Source organism: Globicephala melas, chromosome 20 (assembly GCF_963455315.2).
Source record: "Globicephala melas chromosome 20, mGloMel1.2, whole genome shotgun sequence".
Taxonomy (NCBI): Eukaryota; Metazoa; Chordata; class Mammalia; order Artiodactyla; family Delphinidae; genus Globicephala; species Globicephala melas.
The window spans coordinates 16,867,863-16,882,784 of NC_083333.1; the positions used below are offsets into that span (position 1 = coordinate 16,867,863).

The 14,922-nt window shown below is 46.9% G+C and overlaps 1 protein-coding gene across 1 annotated transcript in view; it reads left to right on the forward strand.

The window, feature by feature from the left end:
- The window catches only part of COX10 (cytochrome c oxidase assembly factor heme A:farnesyltransferase COX10), a 110,545-nt gene that overhangs the window by 84,159 nt on the left and 11,464 nt on the right, over nucleotides 1–14,922 (forward strand). The window contains exon 6 of the mRNA XM_030861373.3: nucleotides 12,047–12,279. Coding sequence (XP_030717233.3) covers nucleotides 12,047–12,279 — 233 coding nt within the window. The remainder of the gene's footprint in view (nucleotides 1–12,046; nucleotides 12,280–14,922) is intronic.

Genomic DNA, 14,922 nt, shown 5'->3' on the forward strand with positions numbered 1-14,922 from the left:
CCAGTGTCCTTGAACGCCCTCTGTGTGATGAAGCTCTGTATTTACTTGCAACATTGGTCCTAATTGGATAAAACGGATTTCGTAGTTCTCGGGTGGCCGAGGGGAGGGCAGATGATGAGTGGTTAAAGTGAATGTCCTCAGTAGTTCCTCCTGAGACAGCCCTCGTTTCTTCCGAGGAGGATGAGACCAGGTGCTTTTGCACAGGTTTTCGCTGTCAGCATCTAACACTTGTTTTTGGCGGCTGGGGCCCCGTTTCTGCCTTCTGGGCCCCAAGCTCCAGCCCTAGAGGGCAGCTGCAGAGCGTGGGTGCCTGGCCTAGAGGCTCCCTGGGCCTCCCAGGCCCTCTGCCCCGTCAGGGCCTTTCCTTCTGACTTAATATTTGGACAAGTGGTCCTTCCGCCACAGAGATGAGTGTTAAATCAGCCCCTCCATCTGGTTTTTCTTCTCTTTTTACAGCCAGACTTCCGGAAAGCATGGCACCCCCTCACCCCTCCCACCCCCGTGTCGAGGCTGCTGCTCTCTGCGCTTCCACCTCATTCCTCTCTGCCTATTGGGTCTTCAGGTCCCAATTCCACTTAAACTGACTCATCATAGACATGGAACCCTCAGCCTTGGCCCCCAGGTCTTCCAGCCGAGTCCTCTGTCCCAGTTCCCAGGCCCAGTGTGAGAAGACTTGCTGGCCCGAGTTCTGGTCCAGTGCCCTGGGCCAAGGGCAAGGCTTGTGGGGGCAGTTAAGCGGGGCTGGGGCGCGGATTCAGGGCACAGAGCACAAGGCCACGCCTCCAGGGCTGCTTTCCAACAGCTTGAGCCACCCTCGGCCTCATTCTACTTGGTCACCTTCTAACTGGGGCCCACCTCCCCACCCCCAGAGCACCCACTTGGCGTCAGATCCCTTCTGTGACCTGTAGGCAGAGCCTCCGGAAGACCTTCTGAGGTTAGACGTTCACTGTTTGCCTCAGTGCACAGACCTGTGTGTGCTCTCACTGTCCTCCTGTATCTGGCGCTCTTCTCTAGGAGGGTTTCCTGGTTCTGTCAGAGTTGGAGCTTTCTGTTTTCTGTTCACTCTCCTGTTTGTTTTCAAAGAGGACAGAGGGATACATCTTTCTCTGAGTTGAAGTCCTTCAGACTTAAATTTCTAACATAGCTTATATATTTTTTTAAGTAATAACCTTTTTTCATGGTCTACCCTAATTAAAATTAATCTTTTTTAAGAATGTCAAGGCCAAATGTATCTTGTCTATATTTTAGAGTTACATACTTCCCTTGTTTAATTCATCAAAAATGTATTGATCACCTAGAATGGAAGCAGCACTGTCAGTTTTATTGTTATCATGCTCAAAAGGCTTATAATCTGGGTGGAAAAATTAGCCGAATGCATAAAATGCTTAGCAGACAAGACAGGGCAGCCTATAAACATGTGTTGACGGAAATAAATGAATTGGTACAAACAAGAAGGTCTCCGGGAGGTCAGAAAGGGGAGATTCGGATAAGGACCAGCTGGGCAGTGAAAGCTTCCTGAAGAAGTCAGGCGTGGGCTGGGCCTTCTTTTTTATTTTGATTCCGTCTCCTTTGAATTATCCATTTTCCAGCTCGGTCATGTTGACAGGGAAAGACTACATGTCAGCGTTAGTTTTCCCAACTTAATGGCTCCGATGAGAGTGCTCCATAACTGGTAAGCTTGAGGTGTGGGCTGTGAGCCGGAGAGACAGCGATAAGAGCAGAGTGGAAGGTGATCAGAGCACTTGGAATTGGGGGCAGCCCATACCTGGTTTTGAAATGAATGATGAAGATTGAGTTTTCGGAGTGAAATTAATGGATTGTTTAGTTGGCATTATTAACTTAAAGAACGGGGTTTAGCTGAAGTATTATAGGGATTTACAGGAGACATTTTTCACATTTACTGAAGGTTTTACCAGTAAGCAGTTAAGCAAATGTAAACATCTTGCAGGCTGCAGGGGACCTGGGAGTGTTATTCATTCCCCCTACCCCCGTCACGCTGGTCTAGTAGACACGTAGCCGGCCCTGGTGAAGCTCTTCAGAGCTTCTGGGTGGTTGCGATTAGTCTCTCATTGTGTATATAATGCGAATGTAATAAGAACATAAACATTTTATAAGTGTAGAAATTTTTTTTAGTGTTAACCAGTCATTTGGAGTGGCAGGAAGAACAGATTTGGTCTCAATAATAGTGGTGCTAACAGACAGAACTTTATCCTTAAAATCATTCAACGTATGAAACATACTAGGAAGAACCAGCAAAAGGCCTGTGTGCATGTCATTGTGACAAGTCATCACAGTGGCTCTAAGAGGAACACGGGAGTTTTCTGAAAGTTAACATGCTTTTCTCTCATTGTCATAAGAAAAAAAAAAGAAAGCATTTATGAAAGCATCGTGAGTTGTGAGCATTTGTTGACGGCAGTCCTGGGGATGGAGGAATCCTTCAGCTCCCAGGCCCCTTTGTATAACCAGACAATACTTAGATATTCTAAGAAATATGAATATACAGAGTAACTATCGTATCGTAGCGACATAGCCAATGCCTTGCAGTCACGTGGGAAATAAGTCATAGGACCTTTTACTAATAACCTGGAGTCATTTGGTCTAATGTCCTATCACTTTATTTCCTCCCTTTTCAAATAAGATGATGATGTGAAAAGACTCGACACCATCAAATGCTACTCCCATTGACGGCTGTTACGGGAGCAGTAGTCTTAAGATCGTGTTCTCTCTTTTGCCTGGTTTGTAAAGGTTTGTTTCAGCCAACATTTTGGGCCCCAGCCTTAGGTACAGGGCATGTAAAGATGAATGGTACAGAGTCGCACTGAAAAAGTGTACGTCGGGGATGGGTAGACAAGGCAGCAGAGGAGGTTAGCATGAGACCAAGAAGTGCTGTGACAGCAGAGGGCACGTGGACCACCCATGGGGGGCCAACAGGGAGGAGAGAGGGGTGAGGGAAGATGTGCTTGGAGGACGTGTTTTGATGTCAAGGCTGAATTTGGAGGATGATTAAGAAACGGCCACACCAAAGATAAGAGAAGTGTCGCTGGGGGCAGGGTGTGGGGTCGTCCTGGGGCAGAGGAGCTGCACGCACTCGACAGCAGAAACCTTCCACCTAGACCACAGAGTGCAGAACAGCAGCCACCAGACCAGATCCTGAGGAGGCACTTTTTTGTTTGGTGCACTGCTTTTCTGCAGTTGCCAGCGTTTAAAAATAGAAACTTTGCACATAAAACCACAGATTTCTAGGCTTCTTTGGCTCGCTCCCACGTGGAATCTGCCAGCGCAACCTGACTAGCAGTTCCCACAGTCCTCACGCCTCCTGTTTTTTCTTAAGTCCGCCCACTTTACGCTTCACATTGCCAGCCTGGTCCCTACAGATGTCCATGTTTGCAAACACTGTTTGGACCTGTGGACCAAAGGCTCCGGTCCCAGGCGGTGCAGGAGATGCAACCTCCCACATCTGCACCCTCACGTCCAAGTAGCTGCACGTGCATGCAGCTCCCAGGAGTCTCCAGAGCTGTAGGGATGGATAGTTTTATTGCCTAGCTTCATTTTTTATAAATTGTGTTTTATTAAAGCTTTTCAAAGACTCCTAACAATTCACTGACCCTAAGTTTATGTAAGTGAACAAAGCTGCTTTTTTTTTTTATAGATTCCTATAAATTAAAAAGGGAGGGGGTCAGAATTAAACCATCTGGCTCAACCAGGAAAAAGGAAAAGTATGTGTCTCCCACCTAGGCAGGCCTAGGTGTTCCTCCCCGGGGCCTGGGGGTAATGGAGGAATTCCATAGGTGGTCCCGCCCTCAAGGATGTGAGAAAACACTGAGATTGGACCACTACACTAGAAACTTGCTTTTCATGGAGGAGATCGAACAATAGGAATCTTCTCTTTGAAAATTCCAGAGTCTTCGTACAAATAACATATTCTTAATTTGAGCTGAATCGATGGAGCGTCATTCAAGAGGTAACCATTCACTTCCTCCCTGAGTTAGAAGGCTGAATCTGAGAGGTCAACAGCGGGCCAGTGTTCCTTTGAGTGTTTTTTGGTTTTTTTTCCCCCTAACCTATCTTTCTTATCTTCCCCCTAGATTAATAAGATTCTTCAGTCAGTTTTCAAAGACTCATTCAGCTCAGACCTGCTTTGTTTTCCTCCTTAAAGTTTTACTTAATGTAGTACCACAGTCCCTATATTTTGAATATAATCATGCCAGAAATACATACTTATTCTTGCATTTCTCTTAAACATGTTGTAAAATTTAATTTTTTCTTGAAGCAGGTTACCATCATTTTATATGTAACTGATAGTCTTTCAAAACTTGCTGTAACTAATTTCCTTTTAAAGTATGTTTTGTGTCCTTATTGTCGTCACATATTCCTTAAATTCTAAATTTACATCAGTCCCCTGCTACCTTCCAGTATCTGTAACTTCAGACTTGTTCAGAAATAGAAAACTCCTAAATGAGGTTCTGAAGAGACATTTTCAAAACAGTCATTTGTGAACACTTTTCCCAAAAACTCAGGTCAGAGCTCAAATGTGGCATTTATGTAGGAAATTAAAGTTAAATTGGCTTGGTTTGATTAAGGTTTTGAGTTTTCTTTTGTTTTTGAAGAAAGGGAATTTCGTTTTACAATTTAAAAATCATTTATTCTGGAAAAATGACCAAGAAGTATGAGATTTGTTTTTGTCTAAACCAATTACCTGCAGAGCTGCTTAAAATATAAAGCCTTCTTGATTTAATATAACATTTCATAGACCTCTCTGACACATCACTTAAACAGGCCACATTTCTCCAGTAAATTATTTAAAAGTCAGGTAATTTAAATTACATTTAAGTGTAATAAGTAGGTATCATATTAAAGCTTGTATTTTCTCATTTGTTCCTAATTTCTATAGATTCCACTTTGATAGAGCTACTAAGGATTGGTCCTTAGTAAACAAAGAAATACTAGATTTTATGGGAGGAATAAATAATTCATAGAAATGTGTTGACAAATCCCCCTCCCACTCGTATCTCTTAGTTTCTTTCCACGGTAGCCTTGGCCAGGAAAGGCACAAGTAGAAAGACCTCACGCTGGTGCTCAGTAGAAAGATCTCTCAATTTAAAATGTAATTCAGTTTTGGATGTGAGTTTGGAAATAAATCATCATTCCACCCTCAGCATGAGCCGTGAACCTATTTGCATGAGTGAGTGAAGGGACACAAAAGAATATTTTTTAGCTCAAGAAAATTGCTAGATCTTTTCCTGCCACCATTCCCCACCCCCATCAAGTAATGCTGTTTTCCTTATTCACACATTTTTTTTTCTGTTTTATTGACAATGAGGAATGTTTTGCAGCAGTATCACACCCCATTCCCTGCTTTTCTGATCTTTCCTTTATAAATTCACTCCAGCAACATCCACTCACAGAGATAACTCCTCGGTTCTTAATAAAAGCCATGACAGCTACTGTGGTAGACGTGTAAGAACACATTTTAAAAAAAAATGTTTGGGGGCTTCCCTGGTGGCACAGTGGTTAAGAACCCGCCTGCCAATGCAGGGGACACGGGTTCGAGCCCTGGTCCCGGAAGATCCCACATGCCGCGGAGCAACTAAGCCCGCAACTAAGCCTGTGCACCACAACTCCTGAAGCCCGCACACCTAGACCCCGTGTGCCACAACTCCTGAAGCCCTCACACCTAGACCCCGTGCTCCGCGACAAGAGAAGCCACCACAATGAGAAGCCCGCTCGCCGCAGAGAAAGCCCGCGCACAGCAACGAAGACACAACGCAGCCAAAAATAAATAAATAAATAAATAAATTTATTTTAAAAATGTTTTGCAGGTGATCAACCCAGTTTCTCCTGGTTCTGGTTTATTTGTTTGTAATTTGCTGTAATAAAATTAAATTCTTAATTTAAAGTTATAATTAGAGATAGAAATATTCTGCCATTTTAATTGTTATTATTAGAAACATGCTTCACAGCCATCATACATTTATAATTTATGATTAAGAACTGACATTCTTGAGTATATATACATGCGTTTTCATATTCTAGTATATATCCGTTACGTCTTTATAATTTTGAAAAAATAAATCGGGAAACAATTTATTGCAAGTTTATCGGCCTCTACCTCCAGCTTTATTTAAATAAGTCCTCTATTTAATAACTGTTTCGTATCACCTGTTCTTTTTCTTGTAGCTGATGTTGCAACTTGAGAGTTCATAGTACTTGTGTTTGTTTAACGTCTGTCTTCCTTTCTAGACTAAACTCTGCTCTCTGTCTTGTTCACGGCTGCTGTACCCACACCCAGTGTAGCGGCTGGCTGTGTAGGCAGTGAGAGATTTGAATGAATAATGAATGAACACCTTGAGTGAGCACTCTTAAGTGCTTTATTTACATTATTGCATTTAATTCATAAGCAATTCTGTGGCGTAAGTGTCTCCCACTTCCCAGATGAAGGAACTGAGGCCAGCAGGTTAAATAATCTGCTCCAGGTCCCATAGCTCCATGGGGTCAAACCCCTGCCTTCCCCGTAGTCTTGTTACCGAGCCTTCTGTGTAAGCCAGTTTGACTCGGGTTGCAGTCTTGCCATCAAGAGTCCTAATACAACCCTTACTTTACAGTTGAGGAAACTAAGGACCAGAGAGGTTAAGTAATCCGCCCACGTTTATATAGATAGTTTACATCAGAGTTCTCATGAGAGAACTCGGAACCACCTGATTCCTGTACAACATGCTTAGTTATGCCATATACAGAAACCAGAATGATAATGTGAATAAAGAGTATAAAGCATTTTCGGAAACATTTTTGTTGTGAAACGTTCCATGGGACACAATGGTAGAGAGAGCACACTGAACCCCAGGACACCCATCACCCAGAGTCAACAGTTATCAAGACGTTGCCACACTTGCTTCATCTTGCCCTTTCAGTGGCCAGAACACGTTAAGCCACATGACTAGGTTAGATTCAAGGTCTTTGGAACAGAGGGGTTGAGGGATACAGCTGAGTTCCTGCGTTAGCTGATGACAGATCTAGTTCACAGCGCTGAGTGCTTTCCACTGCAGTGACATTTATGTAAAGACAAGTGAAAGTGGGCGACTTACCAGGCCAGCACAGTCAGCACTGGAAGCAGAACAAGGGTGCAGGGTTCTGTCAGCTCAGCCTGCGTCAGCTTGGCCAGACGCAAGCCAGGTAGTCACGTTGGTGATAGTGTAGCGGCGGGTCTCCAGATCACCTGGGTTCCTAACAAGTTCCCAGAGGGAACTTTGTGGACTCTGCATCTGCCCAGAGACCTCCCCATGGCCCCCCCTACCTCTGCTCTCTGGCCCCCAAAGCACGCTGCCCCGCCCTTTGCCTGCCTCCCATCCGTTTGGGTTGGGTTTGGCTTCAACATCCCCCGAACTTCCCGTGTCTGCTCCACACCTCCGCCCACACTGGGTTCCTGCTCCCGGAAGGCTCGCCCCTCACTTGACTGTTCCACCTGTTTCACTGTCGCCCACTGTGGGATAAGCACCCCCAGCATGAGGACCATGTCTGTCTTGCTCACCGTGTTACATCCCAGGTCTGTCCTTTGTTTCAAAGAAATGGAGTGCTTCCCAGTCATTTCCATGTCAGGGAATGCATAGGAAGTTAGGCCACGTGGGCAGTGGGGTGAACTGAAGGAGCTGTGAGCACACAGGAGGCTGCTCCCAGCTGAAGACCCCAACCTCCCAGCCCCCTGCAGCCCCCAGAAGTGAGAGCATCAGTAAATGGTATTAGACCAGTGCCCTCCACGTACCAGTTAGAGGGTGAACCCCGGGTTACCTGAATGAGCCCGCAAGGAAACCCGAGTACAGGTCCTGTACAGGTCCGAGTCTCAGTTTCTCATCTGTAAAATGGGGATAATACTATCTATCTCAGTAAACTTGTCTGACTTTGTTCATTTTTGTTTTGTTTTCAATGCCGCCGTGCCCAGTATTGATACAGGTTCAGGGAATAGGCTTTCTCATATACTGCTGGTTGGAGTGTAAACTAGTATAAACTCTCGAGTACAGGCTGGGGTACAAGTCAGAACCCCTAAAAATGTTCATGTCATCTGACTTAGTGATCTGGGAACTTATCCTCAGAATGTATTATAGTCAGAGCTGTGAACAACGACCTGTCTATGAGATATTCATCCCAACATTATTTCTAATTAAAAACTGGAAAAATGCTGTGTCCAAAAAGACATATTGATTGAATTAATTGCGGTATATCCACGGAATAGGCCACTATGTAACTATTAATGATAATGGTGTGAAATAATTCTTAACTGCATAGGGAAATTATTAAGATATATTGAAAATAGAATAAGCAACAAAACCACAATTCATTGTGTTCTCAGTTTTGTTTTTTTTAAAGAGCCAAGCAAAGTAATTCTTTCTTCATTTTTGGCTGCATTGGGTCTTTGTTGCTGCACGTGGGCTTTCTCTAGTTGCAGCGAGCAGGGGCTGCTCTTCATTGAGGTACGTGGGCTTCTCATTGCGGTGGCTTCTCTTGTTGCGGAGCACGAGCTCTAGGCGCTCAGGCTTCAGTAGTTGTGGCGTGCAGGCTTCAGTAGTTGTGGCACGTGGGCTCTAGAGCGCAGTCTCAGTAGTTGTGGCGCACGGGCTTAGTTGCTCTGTGGCATGTGGCATCTTCCTGGACCAGGACTCGAACCCGTGTCCCCTGCATTGGCAGGCAGATTCTTAACCACTGCACCACCAGGGAAGTCCCTGTTCTCAGTTATTTTTAAAGTAGATGTATCATTGGAAAAAGACTAGAGGGCTTCCCTGGTGGCACAGTGGTTGAGAGTCCGCCTGCCGATGCAGGGGACATGGGTTTGTGCCCCGGTCCGGGAAGATCCTACATGCCGCGGAGCGGCTGGGCCCGTGGGCCATGGCCGCTGAGCCTGCGTGTCCGGAGCCTGTGCTCCGCAACGGGAGAGGTCACAACAGTGAAAGGCCCGCGTACCGCAAAAAAAAAAAAAAAAAAAGTCTAGAAAGCTATAAACCAATGTTTCTTTGAAAAGCTAATTTAGAATATTTTGTGTGATTTTCTGTCCTTCCAAATTTTTGGAAATGAACATGTTACTTTTATGGGTTTTTTTCCGCCCTCTCTCCCTCCTTTCCTCAAATGTAGGGGGAAGAGTAAGTACTTTTAAATTTTTTTAAAATTTTATTTTATTTATTTATTTTTCAGTACGCAGGCCTCTCACTGTTGTGGCCTCTCCCATTGCGGAGCACAGGCTCCGGATGCGCAGGCTCAGCAGCCATGGCCCACGGGCCCAGCCGCTCCACGGCATGTGGGATCCTCCCGGACCGGGGCACGAACCCGTGTCCCCTGCATCGACAGGTGGACTCTCAACCACTGCGCCACCAGGGAAGCCCCTTAATTTTATTTTTTAAAAATTTTTATCAGAGTATAGTTGATTTACAATGTTGTGTTAGTTTCAGGTATACAGCAAAGTGAATCAGTTATTCATATACAACTATCCACTCTTTTTTTAGGTTCTTTTCCCATATAGGCCATTACAGAGTATTGAGTAGAGGTCCCTGTGCTATACAGTAGGTTCTTATTAGTTATCTATTTTATATATAGTAGCGTGTATATGTCAATCCCAGTCTCCTGATTTACCCCTCCCCCCCTTATCCCCTGGTAACTATGTTTGTTTTCTACATCTGTGACTATACATTCCACATATAAGTGGTATCATATGATATTTGTCTTTCTCTGTCGGACTTAACTTCACTCAGTATGACAATCTCTAGTTCCATCCATGTTGCTGCAAAGGGCATTATTTTGTTCTTTTTTATGGCTGAGTAACATTCCATTGTATATAAGTACCACATCTTTATCCATTCCTCTGTTGATAAACATATATGTTTATGAAAAATAAAGCACAGGAGTATAAACTTCACAGAATTAGTCATTGGGGCACTTTTACCCACAACACGAGCCGACCCCAGGCTCCTTGGACCGGGAAGGAAATGGGTTCCCTGAGTGTCTGGGCGCTGAGAGTGCTCACCCCTACCAGGGCGGATATCCTCATTTTTGTTTACATGGTTTGTCAACCTACCCAATTTTCATTCGTGCCCCTGAGCACGGATTTAAACACCAAACTTGAGTCTCATGATTTTCTGTGATTCCGACAAGGGTCAGAAACTAAACTTGCACGTAAAATCGCCTATCTCAATAAATTAAGTTCACGTGCACTTTTGTAAAAGGGCTTTTTACAACACTAATACCTTTGAATCCAACTGGCTTCCACAGTCCTTGGAGAAGGAGTGAACGGCCTTTTTTTTTTCCCCACAAGGTGCAATTCAGGAAAAATAAAAATGTTTATGAGCCACATTTTTCTTCCACCCAAATAAAACTAGCTTTTCAGAGTCCCATAGGGAAAAAAAAATCTGTTCTTATAAGCTATAAAGTACCTGATTGAAAGAAGAACAGCAGTTACAATTTTTGCACTGCTTCTCAGCCGTTTCAGTTCCACTTTCTGGACCAATGTGAGAGGTGACCCCAGGCGTCTTCCTCCCCGTGCCCCTGGAAAACTGTGTGTCTGCTCTACAGGGAAGCTAGGTGGTCCAGGTCACATGGTGTGTATCACATGGTGTTTATCCAGGTCACAGCAGAGAGAAATCTACTTCAGTAGGTGTGAGGGAGAGAGTTGGGGCCGATAGCAGAGGGAGGGATGGGGAAGTCAAGGCTAGTTGGGTTTGGAGGGCATGGTCAGACCTTGGAGAAATGTGAACAAGGCCGTTGACGTGAGGATGTGGCTCAGTGGAGGGAGAAGGTGAAAGACAGACAGGGAGGGGATTACACAAGAGCAAAACTGGAGCGTTTACCTTTAAAAATGAGAGAGAAAATGGGAGGAAGAAGTCAAGATGAAGGTATCCATCACTCATAGTAAGAGGGAAGGATGTCTGTTGAGGGGTTGGGGGCTCCTCGCCCCCCCCCCCCCCGCATCTTGTCTTTTCCTTGAGGGACAGGCAGGCAGTGTCAGGGACATGGCCGCACCCACACGTGTGCCTGCAGGGACGCGAGCCGGCCTCCCTAAAACCAGAGCCCCCTCGGAGCTGCAGCCATGACGCCTGTGTCCCCATGGGCACGTGCTGGGGCCTGCGAGTGAGCCATGGCTTCTCCAAGGAGGAGACAGGCTCAAGCGCCCTCCTTAGGTTTCTTCAGGGGAGTAAAGAAACATGCAGATGGGCAGGGACTAGTAGATGCAGTTTATCCACACTTTCGAAAAGCCTTTCACAAGAGGCCCCAGGAAGTCCACTGTATAAAGTAGGCTCTGTTGAGAACCAGGCTTGCGGTCATCTTTAGCGCTGTAGACTTTTATCTGACAATTTACATATAGGGCGTTGTGCTGCCTCTTTTGAAAGCTGTGTGTCCGTAAACCACGGTTCGGCCGGGCAGCGTGATCACCGCGGGCGGCCCCTGGTGTCTCATTGCTGGCCCAGAGCTGGTGCCGTGCTGAGCCTATAATTTATTACACATAGTGGTACTCAGACACACTGTCCTTACGCATTAGTACTAACTGGGTGATGTTTTTAAATAAAGAATAAGTAAATGGACAGAACTGCTTCCAGAAGTAAGATACTGGTTTTTGCCCAAATCCTAAATCCTGGGTTCTGAAGGGTTCATCTGTCACGATCACTTAACTTCCCACCAGCTGTGCAACAGAACCGTGTGCAAAGCAGGTGCCCTGTTGGGCAGCCCTCGCGTCAGCCCTGGGAGGAGGGAGCGGTCACTGCTGCTCAGATAAGGACAGGGAGGCCAGGACATCCTGCGGCCTGGGAGGTGGGGCAGGGCCGCCTGTTGAATCCGGGCCTCGGCGGCCTCCACTCTCTTCACTTTGTTAGTCCCGGCTGGCGAAGCCAGGAGGAGCAGCCCGAGCTCCTGCAAGCCAGTCCCTCCTCGTTGTAAATGTCATCCAGAGGATGTCCTGGTTCAGGGCAGAAGCCAGGCCAGCACCGCCCCCCAGCTCACTTCCCTGTACCTGTGCCCCATGTCGTGATTGCCTGGAGCTGAAAGTGATGGCTCTGTGTCCCCTGTTCTCTTCCAGCCCGTTGCTAGCTGTGTCCTTTGCCACTTGCTGTGCAGTTCCGGGAGTTGCCCTTCTGACCTGGGGCGTAAACCCACTCACGGGAGCTCTGGGGCTCTTCAACATTTTCCTGTACACCTGCTGCTACACCCCGCTCAAGAGGATCAGCATTGCCAACACGTGGGTGGGAGCCGTCGTGGGGGCCATCCCTCCCCTCATGGGCTGGACCGCGGCCACGGGCAGCCTGGATGCTGGTGAGTGTCTCAGCGTCTCTCCACAGACCCGGGGCCTGGGTGCTGGCCCCGCGAGCTCAGGGGCTCTTCCATGCGCTAACGCCGCTGGTCAGAGGCCACTTCCTTCCCTGAGCTGCGGTACTTGGTGGTAGATACCGTTCTATTCAGTACCAATCCTTTGGCACGTGTGCGGTTGTGGCCGTCGGAAGTATCGAGTGTAGAGCTGCAGGGAGACCGTGTCAGCCTGGCTTCTGGGTGAACAGATGCTCTCACCAGTAGGGAAGGGCTGAGAGAAAACAAAGGGCAACAGGTAGAATGAGAAGAAAGCACCTGGAAGTCAGGAGCCAAGGCAGGCCTGGTGCTGTGTGGGGTCGGTCCCGATCCTGGAGTGGGTATCAGGGCCGGCCCGGGCACAGCGGATGCTGCCTCGTCAGCAGGCCTCCTGCACCAGCTCTTCGCTCCCCCAGAACCAGACTATTTTCCCCTCTTAGGAGAGGACAGACTATTTTCATTAGTTTCTAATTTATTTTTATATGATTTGCTTACATTTTTCATGCTGTCTACAATAAAACCATTGAAACATTCCTCCAGTTTTTTGGCTGGGATGTCACAAGTAAATTTGTGGGGTGAAAATAGCTCCTTTTTACCATCTGTAAGGGAAGTTTCACAGTCTAATTAGTCAAGTAATTATTGTTTTTCACCAACGCTTAGGAAGGAAGTGGTGAGGTTTCCTGCAATATATGTAAGTACATATTTTTCACATGAGCGATCAAAAGGCTGTTGGCCATAAACCGTTGCCCTAGAAGCCACGTTTCTGAAACGTTTTCGTAAAAGCTCTTACGTTCCCATTTGGAAGCTTACAGAGGTGATCGCACCTTTACCAGGATTGTCTCTTACAGTGGCTTTAATATCCTGTAAATGTTGGCGTTTCATGAATCTGCGAATATAATATTCTGAAACGTATGTGCCTGTTTGTTCTGTGATGAGCCTGAAGCCAGTCTCCTGCGAGCGGGAGATGGTGTCAGCCCATCGGTGAAGGGCTTGGCCCTGGGGGAGGGGGCTTGGGTTTGGGGCGCGCCCGCCCTTAGCTGGCTGCCCTTCAGAACCAAACTTGACCTCCTTACGCGGTGTCTCCTCACCTCCCACCTGGGACTGGAAAGACCCTTCTCATGGAGCTGTTGTGAGGATTTGCTGACTTGTTATTGAATCTCCCTCAATCATAAAGCTGGTGTTAATTAGTACGGATGAAGGAAGGTGGTGAGATTTGATTCATTGGCAGAGTCTGAGCAGTTCCCGATTGTTCCCTGGCTGTTGTTTTGGGACAGGGAGATGCCTCCCGGCTTAGAGGGAAAGCACTGGGTCCATCAGCGATCTGTGTCTTGGGTGAGGGAAGTGGGAGGGAAAGCAGGGCTCTGGCATCCCTGGACCAGATGACGAATGAGCTCCCGCCCCCACCCTCCACCCCCGGTTTTCAGTTGTAAATTTAAAGAGCCCACCTGGGCACTGCCAAACCTCCTGGTCAGATTCCTGCTGTTCAGTTCAGCCTGATCCCCACCCTTGACCCAGCTAGCCTCCCCCTGCTGTGCCCTCCAGGCCTTTCCAGTCATCGCCCAGACACTGGAAAGCAAGCAGGTCGCTCCCAGGCTCTGCCTCCCCGCCCGCCCCGCACTGTGTGCTCTGTTCCCATCCACGTCCTCCTGCCTAAGCCCTCGGATGCCTGCTCCAAGCCACCTGCCTGCCGGATGGACACAGCCCTGTTCAGTTTCCTCAAACCTGTCACAAGGAACAAGGCACCAGAAACTACCTTTTCTGTCCAGGGAATCCCAGCCAGGGCCAGGGTCAGGGCCAAGTGTGACAGCCCCAGGGACAGGTATCGCTTGGAGGTATGTGAGGGCTGTCCAGTCCAGGGCCGTGGAGAACTCAGTCACCTTTGTCATGCAGGGTGCTCGGACCCAGGTTCTTGCTGAAGGCTGGAGGCCCCTGGCAGTTTCCTGCGAAGAGCTTGGGCTTCAGCATGTGTTCAAGCTGCCTCCCTGGAGGCCAGAGAGAGAAGCTTTTCAGGTCCTCCCACTTAGGACGCACATCCAAGTGGAGCCCTTATTTGTTCAGCCACAGTCCGGATCTGGCTAAAATGCTAATGGGCATATTTAATTTTTTTTTTTTAATTTGAGGTATAGTATTTCTGCAATCCAAAGTTAATTGTTTGTATACAAACTCATTAATGAGGAACAGCTCAGGGCCAGGCTGTACCTTTTATAGGTAGCGGCCTGAAAATGCACGTTTGTCTTGAGAAACGAGACCCTTCATCTACCTGAACTGACCCTGGTGTAAAGCAGAGCAGCCTGAAAGGTTTGTAAAGCCACGAAAAGAAGGTCCTTTTGCAGTTGTTGTGATTGATTTCTATTATACCCCTTTTGTGTAAATCTTGAAGGTGCATTGTGGGGCGCACAATGACAACATGGTTTACTGCCCCCAGAATCCTTAATTACCACAGATCAAATCACACACCCAAAGCCTTGTGAGGTTTATACAGAAAGAGGAACGCTACTTTAAATAATGCTTGCAATTGCTTCAAAAGTTTCAAGACATTAATTTGATAGGTAGAGCCAACTTGAGCTAAGCAGTAGATCTTTGAATGAATTGAGTAAATGAAATAATGGATGA